Genomic DNA, 27,213 nt, shown 5'->3' on the forward strand with positions numbered 1-27,213 from the left:
GATGTCTCCTGTTCAATACACTGCACGTCACGCTATTGTCAATTAGTCCAAATTGATGTTCGCTGATCTACAATGTCTGAGTATTTTTATACCGTGTCAACCGTCGTAAATATTTCGGTCGGATTTTTTATAATACCAATCACTCGTACTGGTGAAAGTTGTACTGGATTAAATATGACAAGTATGATGAATCAGTATTACTTGCCGTTTATTTTATATTGAAATAGAATTTTGACTGTGTTTCGTCCTCTATCAATTGACAAAAATCTAGAAAGAGTCATTGAATTGCATTTGCTTAATATTTTAGAAATTGAGAAGGATTAACTGTACATCAGAACGGATGGTTCTTGGTCCATTTAGAACTCGAGCCATTGAAAACCGAAGTTGAACGATCGGCTCAACTTCACAAGGTTCTCATCGACTTCTATTGAAACCAATTATATTGAAGTTCGTTGAATCCGTTTGAATTCAGCACTTACCAAACGTGAACAATATTCAACTTCCGATTACCAGAATCTTCGATATATGCATACAGGATCTTAACGGGTACAACCAGTAATGGAAGATCAAATACAATTCCATCATATCGCGATCATGGAACTGTGGTATAAAGCCTTTGATTCTTTATCTCGGCAGTTGAATTGGTCGTTTTCACGCAATTACACTGTCTCAGAACAAAGTCAAGCTATTGTAACATTTTTTGACTACTTGAGTCAGACTTTACCAAACGTTTGCCACCCAGCAAGACACCATCAGCATTATGAGAATGCAGCTGACATGGTTTTCCTTGAGAAAAACCTCACGTAACAAGTAGAAACGTTAAAGTGACGGCATAGGGGGAATGAAGTGATCCTCACCCTCTTCGTCAGCGTCGCGTTCGCCGACGTAGGGTAGCTGAATGTCGGTGAGTCGTGGCACCCCGTGCTTGGTGTACTCGTTGAGTTGTTCAACGAGCGACTCCATCTTGGTGCCCTTCGTGTTCGTGAAGAAGCCACTCCACCGCTGCTTGCTGGCCTTGAGACCCGCCGCCCCCGAGGACGATTTTCCGCTGGGTGTGGAACCGACGACGGCTGGATTCTCCGAGTCAACGCTCGAGTCCTCCGTAGACACGCTGAAGAATCGACTGTTGCGGCCCCGGGAGCTCTGCTGGATTGGATTATGAAAATGGAGAAAAAATGTTGTGAGTGAGCAGTAGACAGTGGGCTGGAATAATTGTGTTTCAGGATGAGAAACTCGCTTCTTTGGAATTACTTTTCCCTTTTCACTTACAACTTGTCTGCAGATCGACCATTTCTGAGATTCATGAATTCCGAGTTTTTTATGATTGTTCGTTGGTTGGTGTCTTCTATGTAAGTATCGGTATGGATATTAGTATCTAAGGTATGCATTTTTCCAATGAAAAATCTCATATTGTTCCGTACTGTGAAATAGGATGTACGAAAAGATGCACTAGACTATTATTACTTATCTGACAATAACGCTGCCTAGATCTGGCAACTTTTCAATGTCTCATGCAGCATTTCTTCGGTAATACTGCCATCAGTTTCATGCCAGAGAAACTGGAGCTGCACATATCGCAATATTGAAATTGCTTTTCTTGGCTAACTCTGGCATTCAGACAGTTAAAATGTACGCCTCGTCTATACTCTCAGTATTCGAGCAGCTATCTTTTAAACATTTTTCAAATGCTTTCAATATGCACATAAGATTGAAAGAGTTCCAATTGTGTTGCGGGTGTGCGAATACAGTTCAATCGTTGATTTGTGCCCTGATCGAAATATTTTCTCTCCTACTTTCACTAACTTTCCACACCTTGGAAATAGGTTGGATTTTGAATATTATGACACTCGGTGTGTAAAATCGATATTTCATTTATTTTAAGACCAGTGCAATCGTTGATCTCTTCGGTTTCACAGTTCAATTTGTTCGGTCCCTGGTTAAAAGGTTCTAAAACATGTGACTTCAGTCTAGATGTTGTAGCAATGTTGCTAATGGTTGTCGAATGGGTGAAGATATTTTGACTATGATTGGCCAAAAACGTGCATGAGTAGGACGGTACGAAAATTCTATTAATTTCTAATTTCTTCTGATTGGTTTGGGGGTGCTTGCTTCGAACTTGCGTGTCTGACCTTCTTGGTAAGGGATTGATTGTGAAAAGTCTTGTTATTGCGGAGAACATATGTTTGTAACAGAGGTTCACTTTTCTTCGAAATTTTTGGCTCCCATTATTTTAAGGGATCTTTATGCTACCTCGTCCATAAACGGGGTCCTTTGGTGAGTGTTTATTGTATTTAATATGGTGTCGTGACATGCATAAGTTTGATAAATGCTGATGGTATACAAGCCTGTCCATGTACGGAAATATATGAAAATAATCCGATGATGCAACAGATTGAATTTGCTCGTGTGTATTATCTTTCTCCTATCAACAGCGAGTTATATAATATAAACTGAGGATTTTCTCCATCATCGGTTTATGCCCCATAAGAAACGAGGTTGTAGACGCGATAACGCTTGAGAATGGCGTATAATTCTGTTCTGGAATAGCGCTTTCCTCACTCCCCTCGAAGGGAAGCGAAATATTTATAAAGGAGGGATTTGAGGGGCTTTGTATGCCTTATACTCCGTGCGCACGTGAGATATTACATATTTTATTTTCACCGTTCCCGTTCGCAAAGAGAACAGCTATATACGAACACTAGAGTTTCAGCTACTTTTTATTACTCGTTTAAAACTCCACCGCCGTTTTCGAGAATAAGCATCGCCAACGTAGGAAGCCGGTAAACCTGTTACGTAATTCAACTTTGAAGTGAGTTTGGGTTTTAAAGAGGCAAGCTTGTCTCACCGTTCCAGCTTCCACAAAAATTATACCTCACATACTCTCCACACATGGCAGCTTTTCGTTATGCAGAATAACTTTCAATCCCATCAGACTTATAAACTTCGAAGCGAGAAAATTGTCTATTCAAATAAGCTCGTGAACAGGCTGACGTCTACTAGTTGTGGTCTAACTTGATAATGATTTTTCCTTCCAAGTATCGAACGCCAAGTAATAGGGATGTTATTGAATCGCACCGCGGTAACGAGTTCGTGAGCTGGATTCGATACAGGGAACATGCCAACAGGAAACTGCCGAACCCGTTCGGTAATGATTTAGAAAAATCGATCCATGGCGTTATTGACGATTGATCCACGAGGTCGGTAGCTCGTCGAAAATTCAACGGCACTGGAACTAATGTATTACCCAACCACCCTTACAGGCGGCCCTCGCATCTTGCGTGCAAAAGCTCACGTTTTAGGGGGTGACGGAACGTATCAGTTAGAGTGCGTCATTGGGATGGGAGAGAAGGAATCGCTGCGTAAGCATCAGAAGGGATTCTAGGACGTCGCGACGCTGGCTAGATCGCAGATCGAAATCTGAGCACACAAGCCACCCCGCAGAAAGCGAAACGTGATTAAAAGGCTGACCATGCGGAGGCGACTTTGGGTCGCGCTCAGCTATTCACACCGATTCTCTCTGGCAAAATCGTGACTAGCGAATAAAAGCCACCTGCCAAAAGTCGTCTTGGGTACGAATTTCAGACTGATACCATTTGACTGAAGAAAATTTCAACTGTAATGCAGGAATGATGTTGAGTGTTTTGAACAGCCAATTAATCGAGTTCCTGAAAAGGAAGTTCGATAAATGAAAAAATTACAGGAGCTCATACGGACGAGAATGAGAGACGAAAGACTAGACACGATAACGGAATACCCTATAGCAACGGCTAGATCAAATTATTTCCTCAGGTTCCCTTACAGGTAACTTAAGGCCTGGCCTAAGTATATCGTAGGCTGAGTACGATAAGCGAGCTGAATATTTAGTAAACGATAGTGCAAATATCAGTTGATTTAACGAAAGACGTAAGTGCATGAACGAATATTTGTTGATCCTACATCGGTTATTCAGTATGACAGGAATGTTTACTTTTCGTACTTCAAACACGGTTTGATACAGTAGCGCATAGATCGCACAAGACCCCCCCTCCCCCCCAAAAAAAGGAAAAAAGTAAAATTCACGAAGTCAAACAAGTCTAATCGTAAAGCGCAAAAATCGGTCCACGTGTATTTGAACGTATTCTGGCCCGAATCAACCGTCGTATTTTCACCGTATGAGCATAGATACACACGCGAATTTGTGCAAACAGAAATATGTTTCAAACATACTCGATACACGCAAGTTCGTCTGTTTGGTTTCAGATTATTGATCATAGAACAGGGTTGTTATCTCCCGTTCTTTCCAATTCTTTTTCAATGAAGAATGCGAGGTACGGACTTATCTATCCGGCGGCATGACACAAGTTTCCCCTTTCACTTTCTCATTTCAGAAGTTATGACATTCTGTTACCACAACAGCAAAAAAAAAAGAAATGTTAATAAGGAAATTAACTAGTAAGAGTGGTAGCATTGATTACAATAACAACAAGCAATGGAAACTTTTTTTGCTTTCCTATCTCGAGAGCGCGCTGCGGAAAAAATTGTGTTACCAACAAACGTAGGGGAAAACTAAAAAGTTCTGTCGACCTTTGATTACTTCATCACCCAGCTCGATTCAGGTGATAATGTTTTTGCAATAGGTTGTATCGAATAAAGGTCGCTGTATCTATCTATGGAAAATGCATTCTTTATGCTTGAGAAATTCGAATCGTCGGCTGATGGATATTTGGGACATAAGGTAGCCGCTCCGGAACTTTGGTTCAGTGTTCAAGAGGCGAATTACAGATAACTGGAAACGGGGTCTCGGTATGGAATGGAAAAAAATTGTAAGAGTACGCTTGCAGGTTATCGACTTGGCCTTCTTCGAAACACTCTTCATCACGACTTTGAGTGCACTCGTGTTTGAACGGGGTGTCTTGACGATGTCTGACCCTCGATATCACATCGCGGAGGGTGAGAATTACCGTGACGGTTATTAAACGGCGTTGTGAGTCGGTCTGCGTATAGTACGTATAGTAACAATGTGTGTACTCACCCCACTCGCCTTGCGTAATGACACGTTCTGATTGCTCTTTTGAGTCGCCGGTCTCGTGCTCGTTCTATCGTCTCTGGCTGAAACAAATAAAGTCGCAGACGGTAATAACCGCTTTTTCTGTGTGGATGGATGATCGATTTCCCCCTCGCTCCTTCTTTCTCTGTGTCACTCTCCGTCCGCAGGAATAAAGGATAGGATTACTAACATCGGCGATGTAGATTCCAATGCGAACCGAACTAAAAATAAGCCTCCATTTTTCATTCCGTATACGTATAAAAGGTGTAGTAGGTTATACCCTCGTTCAGTGATAGCGGAACACGCGAATAGTCCGCAATTTTCCTATCGATTGACGCCATTTTGTCGTGCATTTTGTGATTTTATCTCGTCCCTTGGACAGTCCGTGAGGCTTGTCCAGTTCGAAAAACATGCCAATTGAAATACAGCTAGGGGTTGTCATAATCCATTCCTGGATTTCGGACATTGAGACCTACTGAATTCCTGTACAAGCAGACGAGTCGAATCGCGATGAATTCAGCGTTTTTCTCACCACGTTCATTATTCATTAGCTAGACAGCAGCGGCAGCTCGGTCGGTAACGAACCGAAATTAAAAAGTCAGCAAAATTTTCTATAACCACACGGGCTGCGCCCACGCGGAAACCGCGGCAATAACCATAATTGCCTTAACGAGGGTCGAGCCTCTGTCGCATTATAAGGTTATATTACCGCGATTCCGCAGGAGTAATTATAAAAGCCGGAACCGCATATGCGGAAATAAAACACACCGTAGGTTGGACCGGAAACGATTCGTTATCCTCCGAACGGAAAGAGACCAATAGGTCGGGCCATTACCACGAGTCCGTCGATTTATCACCATATGCTTCTGCATTCTTCGTTTTCCCATATTATTATACTTATTTCGTGATAAGAACGTAGCACGGTATTTCGCTCCCCGGGTGACCGACAATTAAGCCTCGTGATTATAGGCTGCAGGTAGGCAAGTGGCTATAATTTGTTGAACGAAATATGCGCCAGCGTCAGTTGGATTTGACGGGCTCGATCCGTTTTCCCAGTATCTGTATATTCTGAACTTGGAACTGGCGACGAGTGAGTTTCATTTTTCAACGTCAAGCCTGTATTTTTCAAGCTACCCAAACTGCCATGCTTGACATTCAATGTCAACGAAATATTCCAGCTATCAATTATAATTGCGAACATGTAATATATCGGGAGTAGGTATGCAAGGCCGGTTTCGGATAAGGATATCCATACTGATATTTACCCAAATTTTAGCCAAGACACGAACCTTTTTCTACAATTCAAGCTAACCAGAGTGGGAATATTCCTCACCGTCGAAAAATTCCGAAAAAGGTTTGTTTCTTGGCTAAGTGTCGATAAATGCCGGTATGGGAATCTGTATACAGCACCGGCTTAGTATAACTACCATCAGGAATTTTTTGTGAAACACACAGAACTCCCTCAACGCCAGAAGATAGAAAACCAAAGATACAGTAGATACCCTCACGTATTTAAAATTTGAGGGCAAAAAGTTTCACAAAAGACTCTCAGCATATTAATAAGTTCGTAATATGCAGAGAGTTTATAAAGGCTTGTCAACTTCTAGGGCTTATCAATTACACAGCTGATGTAGATAAAGCATAAGGGTATGTGATCGTTTTACTCGTGCGTACGCAAGTTCAAAGCCGAGCGTATTTGTCAGGAATGTATGTAACTGAAACGGTTTGAAAGCGTAATCAGACGGTGCGTGACAAGGTTTTAACAAGTATAACAACCGGGGAGAGCTTTTATCTTCTCAAGCACACAGTAAACATTGTACTAATATAATAATAAGCGCGTTGTCGACGAGATTTCGAGTGTTTCCAGCGTATGAGTCACGCTTTCGGGGGAAATTCGAAAGCTGTAAGTTAATACTTGCTTGCGCAGCTCGAGCAGCTCGATTCTCGGGACTAGTTTGTAATAAGGTATACCTAATACGCGAAATGCGAGACAATAGAGAACTGAGCGACGCTGAGCAAGTTAATCAGACGTTAAAGTTGATTATTAATTTTTGCGGTATTGTGTTACGCGATTCATCACGAGATTAGCGAAACTCCCGCGGCTGAAGAATATTAATTCTCATCTTACGCCGAAACGGCTAAAGGTTATCCCGGGCTGTCTGACGGATGACATGACGCAGGACATTGCAATCAATTTTTCGGTTTACCACCGCGAAATTTTATTTCACAGCGAAGATGCGAGTTAATTGAATAATCTCGAACATAGCGGGTGTGTTTTAGCATGATTAATCGACGTCCTTCCGTTCTAAGAATTATAAGCGACGTATAAAATCTCTCTTCGAAATGAATTCCTGTCATTTTTTCCAGGCAATTTGCCCGCTGTGCTAATTTGATTTAAAAATTCGAAATTGGACGACAGTATTGAATTACACGAGTTTATTAGACGAGATGAAAGTGCAGTTTAGGAAAAATTCTGTTTACGCGAAATAATTACACGGGAATTAGAACGAATCGTGACTGGCTGTAGGAACTGCAGAGGAAAAACGGTAATGTCCAATTACCCCGAAACGAGGAATTCGTTTAAAATGTCACGGTGGTGAAAAATATCCTCGGGGTTACTTTATTCGCGTAAGCATGGACAGACGAGAATGTTCAACAATTATTTTACACTCGTTCCTTTTGTCGCTGCTGATTAAGCATTTTTGCAGGATAAGAAAAAAATCTCTCGCCGCCGTACGGCGACCTCAAAACCATTAATCTAGAATATTTATAGAGACATCAAACTTGAAAAGCCTGTGGAATTAACGTTCAACCTCAACCTGTGAGAAGCGACGTTTGACAAATTCCGACCACCACCTGATTATGCTCCAGAAGACTGTTTCAATATTGTTAAAATATTACCGCGAGACACGCAACCCTTCCAAGTGTCATAAAACTGTGGCTTCATTTTCTTGTGTATAAGGTACTTCAGAACTGTTTGTGCCATTCTCAACGAAGTTAATACTGAAATTAAGCAACAAAACTCTGACATCCGAGAATTCAATCACGGTAAAGTATGGACTAGATCCACGTACTAAAGAGACCGATCAATTCATCACGATCTAGTATAGTTTCATTTGAACCAGTGTTCAAAGCGTTTCCTGGCATTTATGAGTCGATCAACAATAAAAGGTACCGTACCTTTGAAATGACAAGATCTAACTGATGATAGATCGTGAGCCTGAATTTGGAGGTTGAATGAAATCTCCGCAAGCACTTGATGAATTATCGTGCAAAGTGATCGAGAGGCTTCTTTGAGTTGTCGGTAATTTCCTCCTCTCAGACGACAATGAGAAATGATTTGAATTTCGATGGTTACAATAATACGGAAATTCAGAATAATTTCTCTAGGGAGTCGTGGAGTAAAAATGACGGCAATAACATCTGGAAAGGTTAGAAATACCAGCTCGTTTCACAAGGGCAATTATCACTCGAGCTAAAGCCCGAGCTTTAATTCCGACGAGAAAAACGAAGGGAATCGGAACGATGGCGAAACGGGTCAGGGATTGGGGGAATGGAGGATGATAGACATCTCTACATTGGTCGCTGAAATGTCCAGTCACGAGGGCGGGCCTGGGCTGCATGAAATTCATCAAAATCTACTTAACTCCCTGGCCATCAGCGGCTCGCTGCGAGGGTAAGCCGATATCAGGTGGAGGGTGAAACATGACTAATGCAGAGAAACACGATGAGCCAGAGTTTTCATTCCGGATAAACCGCTAGCGCAGGACGACATCAAATCCGGATGCTTGTCAAGCGAGGATGGATCCCTTCCTTCTCAGCAGAATCCGCGATGTTAGCTTGCGTATCGCACAAGCGTTGGCAATTTCATTATACGGATGGTTTTCGTCCAGCCCACCTCCATATCCGGTGTCCCATCGCAGCATCCTTCGATCGTCCCTTTGTCCCTTGACGTGAATACTGAGGTGGGTCTAATCATTACTAATGCAAATCTCTGCGGACGATCAGCTCGTTTACACTCGGCTGCCTGTCGGACTGGAGTATCGAGTGATACGTGAAGTCATTACATCTTGTGTTGACAGAGGACTGTTTTTTATTTAAAATTTCCCGGAAGGGAAATGATCATTAAACTGACCAACTTCCTCCCGATTCAAATTGGTCTTGAACGCTTTTGGTTATCCTTCAACGTGTCAAAGACGTTCAGAGAAATTCTGCGATCGTTGTGTTACTCATACCCTGAACTGCAAAGGAGGTCGTTCATTGCCGACTGGATTCTCGATCCGTAAATTGTGCCTTTGAAACGGCAAGTTAGCGCTTTATCATCTGCTGCATTGTGAATTTGAAATCGTCGATAATTCACGGAGTTAAACCCATCCATGCGATATGTTTCGGAAGTTGTATTACGAATATGAAGGCTAATCTTAGACTCGGACATGAGTTGCAACAACTTATTTCAGGACAAGAGATAAATGATCATCCAGTCTTATTGTACATATTGTATAATGTGAATTGTGAGATTTGAGCTGAGGACTGGAACTCATTGGGAAGAAAGGAATTAAGGATCAGTGAACCGGGGTTCATGGGATCTAGATGTGGCAGAGAAGGACATCTCCTGATGGTCTAAGCGACGAATATTGACTGTAATTCGGAGACTTACCGGTGATGCGAAGATGCCTTCCACCCATGCAGGAACTCTCAGTGGTAAGAACTGGCAGAGGAGTGTTGAGGGAGTCCAAGAAAACGTCGACGCGCCCCAAGTCAATGCCTCGACGTTCACAGGCCCCGCTCAGAGCCTCCCTGAAATTAGTCAGAGAACAAAGGGAGCTTATTAAGAGTGATATAATTCGGCACCTCGAGTCGAATCAAAGGAAGGAAAGAGGAAAAGAAAGTTACGGGGGCGTTGAGGCGGACGAGTTGCTCGGGGATTCAGAGTCCGCGAGGTCTTAGTTATACCTACTCTGGGCTTGGATTTCAATTTACATTGCATCTTCAATACGTGTTTCGGCGGCCAAAAATTCCCGAGACATTGCGACAAGATATGGCGACATCGACACGCGCGCTGCGAGGCGAAACCAATTGCCGGAATTAATTAAATTGAACGGCTGTTTGCGGTCCTGACGCAATATTCTTGGGCTCCAACCGTTCAGGGACGGGTTTCTCACACTCCTGTCACCGGACAAAGAGCTCTTCGTAATTGCTCGCCCAGTTCCCTTATTATAGATGCAACGCGTTTCACGTGTCACGGAAAATTCTAATCATGTTAATTCGACAGCACGGCTGGAAAAAAAAGTAAAATTTTAATAATTCTATTCCAAGTATATACTATAATCAAGTAATTGTAAAATTGTTTGCCAACGACGATATTCTTGCCCGGTTATTGTTCGAGAGAAATATATGAGTTAACAAATTAACCGCACGAACAAGAGAATAACTAACTTATAATTCCTCGCGGTATGTCAATTAGGCTTCCTCGGTTTCGAGTTGGAATAAACTTTGTAGGAGTGGTAAAAATTGATTATACTTAATTGGATTGTCCGAATTAATGAGACGTCTAAATTCAATTTCAGCGTATAAACAGCCATCGATCAAATGAATCGCACGGTTACTATGTAAGGATGTTTGTGGTATTTCGGGTCGAATTAGTTAGAATTTAGTTAGACTTAAGGACGACCTGGTTGAATTCTTGTGAAAATGAGTGGTCGAGATCCCGGAATGCCGTAACAATTCCCAACTCCCGCTGCAGCAAGTCGTTGATGGTGAAATACACACGGGGGTGGTTCGCAATTAACGTTAAATATGCTGCCTCCTCGCTAATTCATTATAATACATCCCGTTGTTGAAATTTCATAATTATTACAAATGGTTCTACGATGATTATTCGCTGGTCGAGCTCGCGATTATAATTCATTATACGTTCCTGGCTTTCATGGGCCGTTTCGCTTCTCCGGAACACAATGGCAGTGATCAATTGCAGTTTACAATCGGCCTCAAGTGTCACTCGGTAGGTACGTAAAACCGTCTTCCTGCCTTGTATTAGTATTATAACCCTAATTTTGGGGCGGCTTTCTGTCGCCGATTAACGAGCTACGCTAACGGTAAAACAGGCCTTGCCCCGGGACGAAATAAATGTAGGAACCGCCCAATTCCCAGCCGGCAAGAACAAACGGGCAATGCAATTGTCGGGAAATTACATCCGCGAATCAACCGAATGGCTAATCAATTGTGTATATTACCCTCGATTAAATTACGCCCCCAAGGGAGTACGGCGATAAAACTGCACGCGTTATGTCTCAGTTTCGCGAAGGTTTTCGGGAAGGAAGGAATCTGCCGTATCACTTCATATTTTAGTTGTTTTTTCGCGAAAAGGAAGGAATCTGCCTTTTCACTTCATATTTTAGTTGTTTTTTTGGGAAAAGGAAGGAATTTGCCATGTCAGTTGAGATTTCAGTTTTCTTTACTTTTTTTTAATTTTAATTCACAGTCAATTTCCCGGCCGATAATTATTAAAAAAATTTAGCAGAGCAAAAATTCAGATGAAAAGCATCTGTCTGACAAATCGGATAAATAGAAGAACATAAATGATACATAATTGTCAAAAGCGTGCTTAAAATGAGATAATTGTGACGAACAACAGTTCAGTGGCAGAGATTTTGCCCCGAACATTCACCCTCGACGCCGCAAATTAGCGCAAAAATTCTTGCCCGCAGGTGAAATTTTCCCGTCGGCAAATACGCAAACTCGTACAATGTTTGCGCAAATATACAAACAGGCGTTATCACCTCGAGCTTTGCTTCCCCGATATACTGAGTATATACATACGTACATATTCATATATGTGTAAACGTGGGTGGCGAATTAAGCAGGGGTCAAATTTGCGGTATTAAATTGTATAGTCACGTGGCGTCTTTGAGCTTTTTTAGCTTCTTTGCACCGCAGACTGGCGCCAGTCGTTTAAAATCAACTAGGAAAGATAAAAAATAATCGATTTTCAATTTTCAATGAAATCTATTACTTTTTCCCCGATTAATCGAGAATAATCGATTATTTTTCAAACACGATTAATTGACTCGTCGTGTTAGATTATCTTTTTGGACTCGATTAATCGATGCATCGATTATTCTTATTAGTTGCCATCGCTAAAATCAACCCCACCATTTTAATAAGGGTTCGATTAGTCTTGCACAAAATTGTATCGGTATTTTATTAATTCATGAAGAACAAGTTAAATCGACGGTCAGTCTTTCCCTGATTTGCAATATGTACAGTAAATTGCATGAGAGCCTTAAGCTTCCGTCTAACTTGTTTTCGGTCTGAAACAAAATGCGAGTTCACTTCTATACGAATTATGTGACAATGACTGGTGATGCAGCTGACGAGACGTGAGAAAACGGGATACGCTGTTACGTAATTCGTATAGAATAGAAGTCGCATTTTGTTTCGGGCCGAAAACAAGTTAGACGGAAGATTAAGGGACTTATACGTTTAACCACACTTGCGATTGTGGCGTTAAAAGCTTGTAGGGTCGTAATTTCGTAGAATCAGAATTTTTCGACTCTCAAATTTGATTTTCCCGCGATATTTTACCAATCGCATATCAAACTAATCGAGTAATCGAAAAAACAATAGATTAAAACACCAATTTATCGAAGTGTTATAGGACTAATCGATCAATCGCAAAGCTCTGTGTGAAAGAGTCTCTAACTGCACAATCCATAAACGCGTTTAACGATCGTTTACACTCGTGAATTATACGTCTATATGGTTAATATAATATTATTGTCACCGGGATCGAGTTTCCCCTCATCAAGTTTCTATTAGGTATATGTACATATAGTCAATATGTTATGCCCACCTATAAAGGGTTCGACGAACCATGTCGAATGGTTCCCAAATATATTACCGAGTCTCTACCCTGCTCGTGTTATCCAATACTGGCGTAATCGCAATATTCTTTGTTGGGGTGTATTGACACTGCGTTATCGTCATTATGCCGTAACGACGCCATAACTCACCGGCCCTGCTCGTTAAAATTGGTGACCAAAAATTGATCACATTTTTTGTGGGCGATAAGCTGGGAACGTGTTTCGGGGCTGAACAACAAAGCGCGCCAAACTCGTGAGCCGCGCTATTTAATTTATCGATATTCGTACGTGCGTGCCAAACCACGTTATTGAAAAAGTTTCGGAAAGTGAAAGATCCGGTACATAGTTAGATACTTTGTCATAGTTTTCTAACGAGTATAATTCAACTACGTCAATCATGTCAACGGCGATATTTTTTTTTATTTCGGTAAGTATAACAATTACGGTGTTGTTTTTTTTTTTTTTTTTATAAAGAAAGGTGAAAACCAAATTGTTTGTGTTCACAGTTATTATTATACTGACATTCTCTGTATTATTGAATGATTGGTGTTATTGCATCTGCGCGTTGTACACATTATATACAAGAATAACAGATATGATTTATGTAGAACGATGGTGGGATAAAATGAATATCAAAACAGCGTAAGTAATTAGAGATGAAGGAAGAAATTAGCCGTAAAGTGTAGGCTAAGTTAATGAATAAATAACTGTAAATGCAGAAATGTAAATTGAAATCTTCATTTAGTCGTGAAATTATTCAACGTGCGGACAAAAAATTCGTCTGGACGATAATCGCCATTGGTATAATATTAATGTTCGATGCAGATATCTCAGGTATTATCGCAAAATAAGTGACATTTTCTTGTGAGAAAATGTTTCTAGATTTTGGGGAAAAATTAGCCGACAACTACGGGATTGAATTAGGCGGATCGATGCTGTTTGATATGCTCAGAAATTGTAGAAGCATTCGTTTCGTTGCACGCATATACAGAGTGAATTTCTAATGACGGCATCCTTCGTCGTCTGCTAAAATGTAATGTTTGTCAGGTTGACCAACTGTTTCTAACCTCAAAAATTTTGACAGATGCGAGTTGAGCACAAATGTCACCGACAACTGTAAAATTTTTGAGGTTAGAGACCGTTGGTCAGCCTGGCAAACAGCTGCGCTCGGATTTTAGCGCGTGCGCCTTAAATTTTAGCAGACGACAGAGGATGCAGTGGTTAGGAATTCACTCTGTATATATTGTACGCAATTTTCTCTTGGGTGGAAATACGGCTGGGTTCGCTTATCGAATCGTTCTTCCGCATTAGCCAGTGCGTAATAAATCAAGCCGGTTTATATTTGCTGAGATTTCGTTTCGGTTCGAAAAATGCGTCCGTCTCGGAGAATGTTCCCTGACAGGAACGCCGATAGCGTTCAATCCCTGTGGGGGGAAAAAAAATCCCCTTCCGTCGACACGAAGTACCAGCTTTCGCGTTCGAAAATCTCGGCAGTGGCCGTGGAACAAAGCTGACATCGCTCTTTTACAAACAAAAGCCACGTATAACCGTTTTCCCTCCGACAATGGAAAACAGTAATCGCGGTAATTGCGACACCTTTCCAAAGGCGGCACCAGCAAACCACCAATCTTACAACTGAAGCCGAATTTTCCGCCGCGGCATTGCCAAAAATCGATTTTGCGGATCTGCGGGATGGGTGCCAATTTTTTCGAACTCCGAATAAAACATCTTAAGAAATTAATCAAACAACATTCTTGATGTTTTTTCCGCGATGATATTACAGCTTTTTACACGTAATATTCCATTATTATTATACGTAGAAATGAATTTCAAACTTGACCTTATTTCCTGGGTCACAATTTAACGTAGAACCGGTACGTTCAGTTATGAAAAAACCGATTAAGGTGGTACATGAGAAGAGTTTGGCAAATTAGAAAGCGATAGAATCAAAGTTTAAAAATAAAACTCTCAATCAATTGATATTAATGTCATTGGAAGAATCTGTTCTCATCGTTGATATACATAAGAAGGAGAAATTAAAAATCGCATCTTAAAATGCAGCTATTTAGTAATAATTTTTATTTTTAAATCGTTAAATTATTATTTTATTTCTTTTATTCCAAAGTCACGTTGTTTTTTGGATTTTGAGGTATCACAGCTCATTTTGTTCGTAATTAGATTCTCTACAGATCACTTAAATTGAATTTCGTAAAGCATTAATTTGTCTTCCAATAAAGCATAAGTTTGATAATCACACTGACCTGTAGTGATTTTGGACACAAAGTTTTTGCGATGAACTAAAATATTGACTAAAAATACAGTCGGGCGACTTGTAAGGTTCGTATTTACGTAAAAATAATCCTTGATCGAAATCGGACAAATGATGAGCGATCATGACGTTAAAACAGATGAACAATAATGCAATTCTTCGTGTAAATTTGCGTTTTTTGACATTCTTTTATATTGAGAATCCTTGATTAAGAAAAGATTCTTTTAATAAAATCCAGCTCAATTATCTAGAGATTCACTTCGTGAACTTTGATTTTATCGTTCTCTAATTTGCCTAATTATTCCACTAGACTGTACCCACCTCCGAAACGTAAAGAGAGTCAAGTTTTCATAGATTAACTCGGAAAAGTTTGAAAGTTGAGGTCGTAAACGAATTATACAATTAAAGAAGCTGGTCGATAGGTCATATGTATATATGCTCATAAAGTTTGTTATCATTAGTCCAATTATTGGCACTCACACCTTCAACCGCTCACGAATGGCGGGGCTTGAGAAAGTCAACCCCGCGGGAGAAGAATGTCTGCAATTTTTCTCGGCGAGGCGTATTTTCCACAAAATCGTATCATTCACCACTCAAACGGCAATTGGGAAAGAGTCCTTCGGCTCTCATTCCGTCTTTTATCAGCTAATTTTTCCTCCTTTTTCAGTAATTCCGAACTGCTTAACCTCATCTCCGCCGGCATATTTCGCGTCAAGCAGGCCAATCTTCTTGGGGTATAATAAAGCTCTACACACGCCTGTAGAGGGTGTCCCGTAATTTAGGGACAACAAGTCCTTTATACGCACAGTAATGTTGTGCATGAAAAATGAGGGCAGCAAAGTATAAGTCAAATTTCTCTATCGCGTACATTGACCAAGTTGCGGATGCGACGAAGCTTTCTACTTTATAAACCATTTGGGGGATAATTTTTCCTAACCCCCGGCAGACTCGATATTAGAAAATTGGGTGTTTTTGAGCTCATTCATTACGAATTTGAATTAGAAATTTGAAAATTCGAAGCGACGCAACCAGTATGACGGACTAAAATGTAGAAGTTTTTGAACCTGGATAAAACTTCATCATCGGAGATTTCTGAAATTGATAATTACGAATGTGAAGATAAAATTGATAAAGTCAGAGCGGCTAACTTGTTGGATTCGTGGTTTCGAATCGCTGAATGGCGAGTTCAAGCACCTAATCAGCGCTCTGGACCTTCATATACCAAATTTTATCAAAATCGAGTATGATTGTTTGAATCTTAGACCGCTAAATTGCATCTACCATTCTGAAATCTCATATTTCGAGTTAATATTCGCAATCAGCGAACTAAAAAGAATTAAAATTTTCAAATTTCGAAGAAATCGTAAATGAGGAAAAAATGTATACCCCAAATGTGTTCAAGTAAACAGGTTATGTAGGTGTGGTAAATTTTTCAGGTTAAAAAGTTGGTACCTCACATAATTAATGTAGTGATTTGAGAAAACTTGGGCAAACTTTTACTGTCAACCGACCGGTGACTGCAACGACTGCTACGAGTCAACGTATCAACATATAAATTTCAATCCACCATTTGACGCGGGAGATTTTGACATTTCATGCCCCAACCTAACCAAAGTTGGTTCCCCTGCCTTGCTCGATCCCAACGACCAATAGGCTTAAACTATTTCGCGCATGCGCAGTCGTTCGCTCAGTCTGCCGAGTTTCGTTTACTATCCCTCTCGGTGTAATACAGTTTCGTTAATAGTAACTATCCTCGTTAATCTTGATGCAGAACACCGCTATAACGGAGCAACTTCCTAGGTATGCGGGATTTACGAGACACCTTGTAACACACACCTATGCATTTGGTATTTTCCGAGGGTGGTTTTATCGCGTTTGCGGTATAAGATGAGTGGGTGCAAACTGGGTTGAAGTGTAAAAATATAAAGCCAGGGCATGCCGCTATCTGCAAGCCTGCAGGGCGCCCACAAAGCTCGAGCATAATGTCCTCCGTTCGTCTTTCGTCTCTCCGGCTCGTTTCATTCTTTCCGGTATTTCCTCCGTCGTACGTGCGCTGAGCACTCCTGCCAGATGAACCCTTTTCACAACGCCAAAGGGGCCGCGGTTTTTTCACCATTCTTCTCCACTGCACACTGTATTCGTGCCGTGCAGTCGAAGCGAACCGCGCCGAATAAAAACCCCGGGGGTTTCTCTGGTCCCGTGGTTTTCCCACGAGGATGACGTGGGCTTTTAACAGGACTCAACCGCATGCATGAAGGGAGGTTTCCGGGTCTCGGAATGAAGCCTGCGCTTTCTCAACTTTCCAAAGTAAAATTGGAAACGGGTTTAGAAGGATTGGAACCATTTCCAAATTCTCGTCGAATTGTTATTTGACTATCAAAAATTGACAACCGTATCGTCTTGTGCGGAAAAAAAGAGGGAATAAGAAACAATAACGCGATAGGAATAAAAATAACGTCGATAAAGTCGCTGAGGAAAAGATTGACGCGTACTGTAAAATTGACAAGGAGAACTGGAAGGGACTTGATGTGCGTAACGAAGCATCACGTTGTACAGAGAATATGAAACGGGAAAAAGTTTACGACGGCATATTGTTTATAGAGTCTGCAAAACGAGTTGGAAATTTCTTAAATTTTCCTCGTTGTTCGCTGAATCCGAAGATCACGATCTTAGAAAATCTGCGTAAGCTGAGATAGACGCATGAATCATAGAGTGAATCATGCCTGGATGGTTCAATTTTATTTTAAGCCTTGAGAAACGTTCCAATAATTATAAAGATATTTGTATAAGTATCAGGGTGAACCTTAATATGGTAATTCAGTTCATTCGAGAACCATAAGTTTTTTCTTACGTCACGATTAATTTTTTTTCCATGAAATTTTTAAAAATTGTATTGACTATTTTCGACTTTTATAGGGTTGAAATTTGCTAGGTTTCACATTTTTTGACTCGTCACATCGATGAGGAGAAAAAAAGAACTCGAGGTATAAAAAAATTCTATACTATTCAAACGGAAAACTTTGAAAGCTCTGAAGGGACAGAATTTAGAGTCGAGATTGGATCGTGGATTTTTGGCTATATTCTTTCTTATTCGTTTCATAACATAAATTCGGTAATGACCGTATAAAGGAACATTCTAATAGAGTTCATCGTACGAAAACACCACAAACCAACGATGACTTTGACTCCAGTATCGCAACGTCTGTGCAGTTTGCAAAAGAAACGCCCCGAGTCCATCAACATTTAGAAGTAGACCAGCATCCGCTTTCCATCTGTGTACACACCTTGAACGTATGTATGTGTTTGCATAGCCGGAGGGGTAAAATGGTATCAAACGATCTCGGGGAGGAGAGAATTAAGCTTGCAGAATGAGAAAGCCGATCGCGTATTCCTCGAATCGCCGAAGCCGAAGGGTACGAATGCAGGGGTGCGTCAAAGGACGGCATGAAAAAGCTGCAGAAAAGGAAAGAAAGAGGGAAAGATAGAGAGGGAAGAAAAAGCAGAGAGACGAGGAGGGAAAAACTGTTAGTGGCTATACGGACGAATCGATCCTATCGTCCGAATGAAAAGCTCCATCAAAGAAGAAGAAGGCGATCTATGAATATACGATTCGCATATCTCCACGACGAACAAAATAACCTCGAAAGCATTAAAATCTAATGAAAAGCACCAAATTTTTATCAACGTTAACGTTCCGATCACAGATCAATCCATTTTTTCAAATTTTTTTCACTCCGTCTCACAATTAGTCACGTGCGACGTAATCATTCGCGCAAATAACCTTGCGCTAGATTTTGCAAACGGTTTTTGCTCCTCTCAAAATTTTCGCTTTGTGAAAGGTCCGACCGCGATTCGATCTTTATTATGACTAGGTATATAACGTGCGATGTTTTATCTGCGAATGGGAGTGGGTGAAATTTATTAAAGAATAAGCTCACGCGAGGCGTGGACCCGGAAGAATAACTTACCATTGTTTCACGTGTCGTTTTTCTTTCGCCCCCCCCCCCCCCCCCAACTTTTTAGGCCAACGATAGGTGCAGTACACCATGCTAGAGTAAATGATACTTTCTTTCGAGGGAGGAACTAAGGTAATAAGAGAGTAAGGTGGGACAAAAAGCCTGACTCCACCCTCCGTTCATTAGGGTATATATATATACATTATACATACATCCCCTTTGTTTCCCCGTCGAATGATATACCCTTCAAGGATATGGGATGACCGACATTTTTTTATTCGTGATGTTAAAGTAAAATCTTCCGGCTTGCTTATACATATATATACATACATATAATATATATATATATATTGGGGTATTTCAAAAGAATTTTTTTTTCAGGCAGGTTTAACGTTCCATTTAGAGATTAAAAATACGACTCTTAAAATCTGAAGTCTTGATATTAAGATTAAGAGATTGCGCTTCGCAATTTTCTATTTTCCAAAAGAGTAACATGGGAAAAATGGTTTTTGCTAATTCTGATTTTTAAAAACAGCTAACGATGCGTTGCAAAGAAAATTCAGAGACATATTTTTGTAGAGAAATGTGGAACGCTCTTAGAAAAAGGCCTGTGATTATTTTCTGATAAATTGACTTGTTCGAAAGTTATTTAAGGACTTTAAGTAACTTTTGAACGAGTGAATTTGTCAGAAATTAATAAGAGACCTTTTTTCAAGAGCGTTCAATTCCCTACGAAAATATATCTGCGAACTTTCTTTACGACGCATCGTTAGCTAGTTATGAAAATCAAAAGAGGCAAGAACCATTTTTCCGTGTTATTCTTGTGGAAAAAATAAAAGTGCGATGTGCAACTTATTAATGTTAACATTAAGAGTTTAAATTTTAACTGGCCCATTTTTAATACCCAAATGGAACTTTTGAAACTGTTTGGAAGAAAAAAAAAATGTTCTCTTTTTTTGAAACACTCCAATATATATATATATATATATATATATATATATATATATATATAGTATATACATATATGCTGTATGCCGAAAAAAGAGAAGAAAAAAATGGGGCGGAAAATTGACTTTCAAACGAATTATGGCCACATAGTTAAGCTTAGTTGAATTCTACTCACGCCAAAGTTGTTCCCTTCGTGGCGGGCAGGAATTCCTCTCGATCGAACGTCGTTTCGTCTCCGGCCTCAAAGCACACGCTGAAGTACTCGCTGCTCGATACCTGCAACGTAGACCTTGTTAGTTTTCATCTTTATTTCCGCCTCGTAACTAACGATTTTTACTCTAAAAGAATGAGAAACGAAGTTGAAAAGTATACGGACTGCAAAGAGTGTGTGGAATTAATCCCGATCCAAACCCATCAAACGACAATGACAACCATCCCCATAAGAACACGAATGGAAACACAGTCCAGTGGGTAAGATTATACGAACGAGTTTCAATTGTTAATAATTAATTCTTAAGTCAGGCCGCTTGTTGAATTTTTATGGATTGTTTATTATGATGAACTAGTTAAACAAGCCTAGTTTATAGAAATTGAAGAAAAAAACGTGACGCTGGAATTCAAAGAAGAGAACAATAATGTGGCCATTTTAAATTTGTTAATAACTAAATTTTCTTCATTTGATTGCCCGTGGTTCAATGGTTTTTTTATAGTGAAAAAACGCTTCGAATGAAATTCGTGTCAATCGACATAGCTCGAATTGTTCAACAACTTCAAAATCGATATCATTGCTATATCGTCTGAAAAACATTGTTAGTGTTACAGTACATGGAAATTGTTTTTATAACACGTCTTATCGTCTGCATCGTACCTTCGAATTTCAACATCGAATGAATGAGAATACGATCAGAAATGCAAAATTATTGTAGAGCAAGAGCTGTAAAAAATCGAGGAAAGAGCAGAGGAAGAAATAAATGAAAAATAAGATCGTGTTGAAGTTAGTAACGTTCTCGTATCTAACGATTCGTACCGAAGCAAACTGTTATTTCCAGATTTTGGAACACGAGATTGAAATTCAGTAAATAGTAATAAAACAAAACGTACTCATATTTTGCAATCTTAAGTTCCTTAAAAATCATTGTAAAAATAAGATAATAGTGATCTTTTGTTCCCAATTTTTTGTTACGATAACGTTACCAACTTCAACCTCGTGAAATAAGAGTCTAGCCCTTAAAACGCTGCACCTTTGGCTAACAAACAAAATGAGATACATATGTGAGCATATATTTCTGGCTGACGTTAGTAAATAGACCGTGTAAATTCGTGAAACCACTTTCATCGCTCTCTCACTCTCACTCTCTCTTTGTTTGTTACTTTACTTTTTCTTTTTACTCAAAATTCGATCATTAACTCATTCTCTTTTTTTCCTGACCACTGTTTCATTTATTCACTTTACAAATATTCATCTATTTATTCACATTATTATTTCTCACTGCATATCGATTCTCTATCGTTTTGCTCTACGTGCATGCTATTATTTACTTTTTGTATTATTTCTTTACTCATTGTTATTGTCACGTTAAGATTCATGCTCATTCGTTGCTGCTATTTCACTACTTTACGTTCCTGTTCTATTGTTTTCTGCTTAATATAATCTCCCCTATCACTGTCTGCATTTTTTCATTCGTCCTTTGGGCTACGACATTAATAAATGATTTGTCATCTAATCTCTCTCTCTCTCGGACAATTGTATACAAGGGTGTGTATAAAATCGGGGGTGAGAATATCTATTGCTCTGGCATACGTGTACAAATTTATCAACGTGTATATAGACACGGTTCGTTCTCACGAAAAATGGACAAACCGTTTCGCAGTAGGTCGAGGTGCGCCCACGTGACGAGGTGGAATGGGAAATGCGCGTAATAGGTTCATATTTCACCATGAATGCGGCACAGCCTGTTTCACAGATGCGAGACGAAATAAGCGCGGCCAAATTTCGGGCTTCGTCGAAATTGTACGAGGCTTGACAAAACCATTGATTTTCCACACGCGTGGCTCGCAAATATACGGTTTATTAGATTTTCAACCGCACGATTTAAAATTTGCTTGTCATCACAGGTTTTGAGGTGGAAAATTTTCATCATCGCTAGTTTTTCAAACTCTGAAAATAATAATTTGGGCAAATATCGCCCGTGGATCTCAAACTTCTTTTCGAGTATCCGAATCGCTTAATGTATCCGGTATTTCTCTTCTGCTGATAAAATTAACAAATATACAAAATTTACATGGAAAAGAAGTTCAAACTGTTTATATATCCTAATGATTTGCGTCGTCACAAAGACATTTTTGCCCGGAAGCTTCGTAATGTCACCTCGATCATTAGCGAATATTTTTCGATGATGTGTCTTGGTCCGTGAAAGGAGACTACGACTTCTTTCTCAAAGTGAAATTCCTTCGCCTTTGTATCCGCATCGTGAAAACAAAGAAAGGATAATTACCAGAGAAGATTAACCCTATCGATATTCCTGTCTAATTTAGGGATTGGATGAGAAATTGAGAAACCCCTGGTAAGTAATAATAAAATAATAATAAAATAAAAGAATATCTGCAGACACTCTCAAATCAAGCGCACTTGGTTTCATAAACTATAAAAATCGAAGAAGCGAAGACAAATGCCGTCCAGTAACTATAAAGATTCACCCAATGGTTTTACTGATGGGCCACCATCCTAGAAATTTAAACATTATGTTATTATACCATGTAAATGTGATATAATGTGGTTGGAGTTGAAGTCGTTCGTTGAAATAATTTCAATTTACTATAAAAATTATTCTTGTATATTCTTGCACATTTTTCACCATAAAATATCGCCGAATAATTACGTAAAGTATTAATAAATGCACACAACGATTCGAATCTTCCGAATTGAATTACAAATTCCGGGTTTCTGGTTGTATAAATACGCGATATGGTTATTGAAATCAGATATTAAAAATTCTGTGAACATTCGTTTATTCATGCTAATTTTATAAGCGTAACGATCTGATACAGCTGTGGTGATATTATAAATGTTGCACGCGAATCAATTAAATGGTTCTCTTTACATTTATCGTTCAGCTTATTTTACTTCTATTTGTTTTATGTTTTCACATTGATACAACTCAAATTGTCAATGATGTGATCATTGGCGTCGAATCATGTTTTCACCGAGCGTCCACCGCTGGAATGAGAGGATCAGAAGTTAACAGAATCCACTAACCTTTCACGAAGCCGGATACATATTGACAAGGTAACAAGTCGCGCCATTATTTGGCCAAGGCTTAAGGAAAATTATTTGAATTTTGTTTAATCACTTCCAATAAATAAATGGCAATACGTTCGTCGTAAGTTATGATTTTCGTTTTCCGTCAACTATATGTTTTCAACTGTCAGAAATTACTTAACTCGATTGATACAAATTTTTGAAAACTCTTTGTTAAGACGAAGTGACATTGAAGATTAAACACCTAATTTATAGGTCATGTTGTGAAGTAAACACCTTGTTTCTTCTCCTGCGAGGAAAGAAAGAAAAAAACCCTGAAGACACATTTAAGGAACTCTTCAAGGACTCGGTCAAGTTATCCTCAAGTACTTTTGATCTCAAATTATTTCAATCGCGCCACGAATGTAAAGAGTTGAATTGAAATTCCATAAACAAACAAATACACCTGCAGAAGAGATCCTTGAACATTGAGTAAAGAATGTGTTGAAGGGAAATTGGCATCGCATCGTGGCTTTCATTCCAGAAATTCGACGGAATGAAGAGAGAGAGAGAAGCCAGAGGATGTGCTCGTAAAGTTAGGTTGATCGCGGGTGACATGGGAATTGTCGGTTTGGGTTTGTCGTCGGAGTAAAGGGAACCACAAGCTCCAAACCATGAACGTGGTAATACACAGTGCAGCCGCTGTACGGTTTGACGAAACTTTGCGAACTGCTACCAACATCAAGGTCAGAGGCACCAAGAAGACGATGGCATTCGCGAAGAAAATGTTAAATCTCAAGGTGAGTTGATCGATGGTCAACGGCTGTAGCAGCGCTGCTTTTACCAATTTTCGAATTCCAGCTGGAACTCATTTTTTCTCGTCTCGCGAGCTTCACGAATTCGTCCACATCTCGACAGTCTACTCGAACTGTTTACTATCGAGTTTATCGATGAAAACTTTCACGCACCACCGATCGACTCCGACAAATTGCTCAATCTCGTTGAGATACTAGACGACTCCTCCCTCAAACACCTCGTCCCGGTGTAAGTGACGTGATTTTTTTCTTCCCGACGTATCTTGACTTTTGATTTGCTAGGCTCGATGTAACTGTTACGAATGTAGAATAATATTCCTGTTCATATCGTAAAAAATTTCTATCGAAGTACCTCGCAGAATCCTTATGGGAATTGGTTTCCCGTTGAATTGACTCGATTTTCAGTTGGTTATAATACACATGTCCTCCGGATCGAAAGATCTCGTGGACAAAAGTCCCAAAAATCAGTAGTTTCCGAGCTACAGATTTTGGCAGGGGGGTGTATGAATTTTTTTATGTCCATGAATGGCGCGATTTTTATGAATTACAAAGCTTCAAGGAGGATTTGAAATCAAATATATCACTCAAAAACTGCACAGTCGAATCGCAGAGACTCCGCAGAGGTGTGAAAAACAGAACAAGTCGATTATTGAAAGAGTCGGAGGATCTCGTTCTCTAAGCGAAATCTGACGTTGCACCTTCTTCCGGTAAACCAGACGAGTTCATGGATGGAATCAACGCGTCGATGGAATCAAGCACAGCTTCCTGCCTATCTTTGAGAATCAACCGTGCAGTTTTTGGAGTGTTTTTTTTTTTTTTTTTTTTATTTCAAGTACTCTTGAAGCTTTATAAATCATGAAAATGAGGAAATCCATAGATGTCAAAAAATCAGGACACCTTTCTTCCGAAGCCTGTATCTCGGAAAGTACTGATCTTTGGGACTTGTGTCCGTGAGAACTTTTGATCGGAAGGATATGTACGATGACGTACTGAAAATCCAGCCAATTTCCGTAAGGATTCTGCGGGGCCCTTCTACCTGCCCGAATGCTTACAAACGTGATTATTATTTTGATTTCCCAGATTACGGATAGCTCACCACACTCTGATATCAGTGGTATGTGAAATGATTTTCTGGGTGTTATGGGCACTTATAAGATTCATGGGCATGATATAACAACTCCCATGATACATTTAATAACTTGGCAATTGGTCAATTAGAGTATTTTAAAAAGATCATATTCAACACGGAAGAATCAGAAGAAACTTAAGTCCTCCGATATTTTCCGTCAATATCAGAAACATTGACATTTATCGCAACGAGCACTGGAATCATCCAAAGGAGACAATAAAATCAAATCATTGGATGAATTACTGTTGAATATTTTTCTACTATTCGTCAAGTTTTCTTTCTATTGATAGTTTAACTTTCAAAAATAAAGTTATATTAATGAATTAAAAGTCGTACGCAATCCAACGTGAATACAATAGAGCTGTAGGAGAATTTTGAGCAAGCTGCTCATCGTCAGTCGATGAAATTGTAGCGTTTACTTCTCAAATGTCCAATTTCAATTTTCTTACTTCGTTTTAGATTAGATGAAAGAGTGTCTTCTCTATCTTCAGCCGCGCAGTGAACTTAGCCACACGAATGCATTATCCTTTTAGGCCGCAAGATAGTCCAAAGTTTGACCCTTGCTCGAAGTAGAATTATCGATGATAGTTAAAGGGATTAACGCGTGGCTGCGAGACTAAGGCGAGAGGAGGGCGAACCCTTGGAACAGGGGACCGAGAGCATTTGGCGGTTGACCCTTCATTTATCGCCCAATTCGGTGTTGTTCGAATGGTATTTGTTAGCCACTAACGTGTCGCCATATTTTGGCGCTATAAGCAAGGTCCCAAAAATCCGAGGCTCGAGGTTATAGTTTAATAGCGAAACTTGTGAACTGTAACAAGAACATCGACAGTTGTGAAAAGAGCGGATCTTCCCAGGTTCCAGAATGGATTTCAACATTCATAATCGTGTTTTGTCCCATGGACTGCGCGGATATTAAAACTTGTCCAAACAGACCAGCTCGTGTTGAAACAGGTGTGCAAAGTTTAGTTTTTTCGAATCCAAGTTCTGTGGTATCCGAGCAATGGAATGACTTGCGGGGTCATGTAACTGAGAGTAGTTACATTTGCTCCTCTGCTTTATGATTCAATCATTTATTAATTCAGAGATACTCGTAGTCAGTCATCATTTATCGGAGACAAGTTCCTCAGCGTTTTCGATTTCATGTTTCCATCAATGCGTCGTAAGAGTTTAGGAAACCATTAGAGAAACGATTTGGAAAATGATAGATTTTTCAAGAACATGGACTTTCCAGAAATACCTGTTTCAGTGAAAATCATTATTTTTTTTTTTCATCAAATATACGCAGTGACTTTCTTGTAAAATTTAACTAGACAAATTTCACCAAGCTACTTAATTATCGATCGGTGTGATCGAGAAACAAAACTGTTTTCACAATAACGTTGCAGTCTTATTCATTTTATGACATACCTATGAAAGCTGTTACACGGCTTTTATCTATGACGACAATTAGATCGGAAAAATAGGAAAGAAACCGGTGATTCCACACTTTGTAACAATATTCAGGGAATTTGAAGATGGTGCAGACTCACCTGCGACCTGGAGAGCTTGTGTCTTGTCTTGTTGGTGCTGACCGGCTCGCCGAGGGAAGCGTTTGGCACCAGGAGACGTGGGCTACAGTCCCCGGTGCTGTGGGGATGCTGATGAGATTGTTGGTGTTGCGAAGTCGTCGTGGGGCTGCCGCCCAGCCGATGTTCACCGGCGTCCAGCATGCTGGTACCCAGGGCGTCGAGCTGGGTCAAGGAACGCGATCGCACCTGAAACCGGAAATACAGAATGTCGAGTTAGATGAATCGGAGGCCGTTTAGAAGTGTTGGAAAGCCTCGGAGAGGATCATCCAGTCCGAGAACATGAGAACATAGAAAAGCGAAGACGTTGGCATTTGTGTGGGTGTAGAAGTCGGAGCGAACTTATCCCAGACTCAGTGAACGATGAGATAACTCTTCGCGATGTATTTTACATCATGAACT

The 27,213-nt window shown here is 40.0% G+C and overlaps 1 protein-coding gene across 12 annotated transcripts in view; it reads right to left on the minus strand.

The window, feature by feature from the left end:
* LOC124303758 (pleckstrin homology domain-containing family G member 5) overlaps positions 1 to 27,213 on the minus strand; it is a 166,475-nt gene that overhangs the window by 7,403 nt on the left and 131,859 nt on the right. For 11 of the 12 annotated variants that reach the window (XR_006907979.1, XR_006907980.1, XR_006907978.1 and 8 more), the window contains 5 exons: positions 26,776 to 27,000; positions 20,237 to 20,337; positions 9,684 to 9,823; positions 5,012 to 5,088; positions 858 to 1,146 (listed from right to left, as the gene is read on the minus strand). Coding sequence is in view for 1 of the 12 variants with exons in the window: in XM_046761373.1 (XP_046617329.1) it covers positions 858 to 1,146; positions 5,012 to 5,088; positions 9,684 to 9,823; positions 20,237 to 20,337; positions 26,776 to 27,000 (832 nt within the window). In the remaining 11 variants the exon portion in view is untranslated. The remainder of the gene's footprint in view (positions 1 to 857; positions 1,147 to 5,011; positions 5,089 to 9,683; positions 9,824 to 20,236; positions 20,338 to 26,775; positions 27,001 to 27,213) is intronic. The other variant, XR_006907981.1, reaches the window with a different exon arrangement.

Source organism: Neodiprion virginianus, chromosome 4 (genome assembly GCF_021901495.1).
Source record: "Neodiprion virginianus isolate iyNeoVirg1 chromosome 4, iyNeoVirg1.1, whole genome shotgun sequence".
NCBI classification, from domain to species: Eukaryota; Metazoa; Arthropoda; class Insecta; order Hymenoptera; family Diprionidae; genus Neodiprion; species Neodiprion virginianus.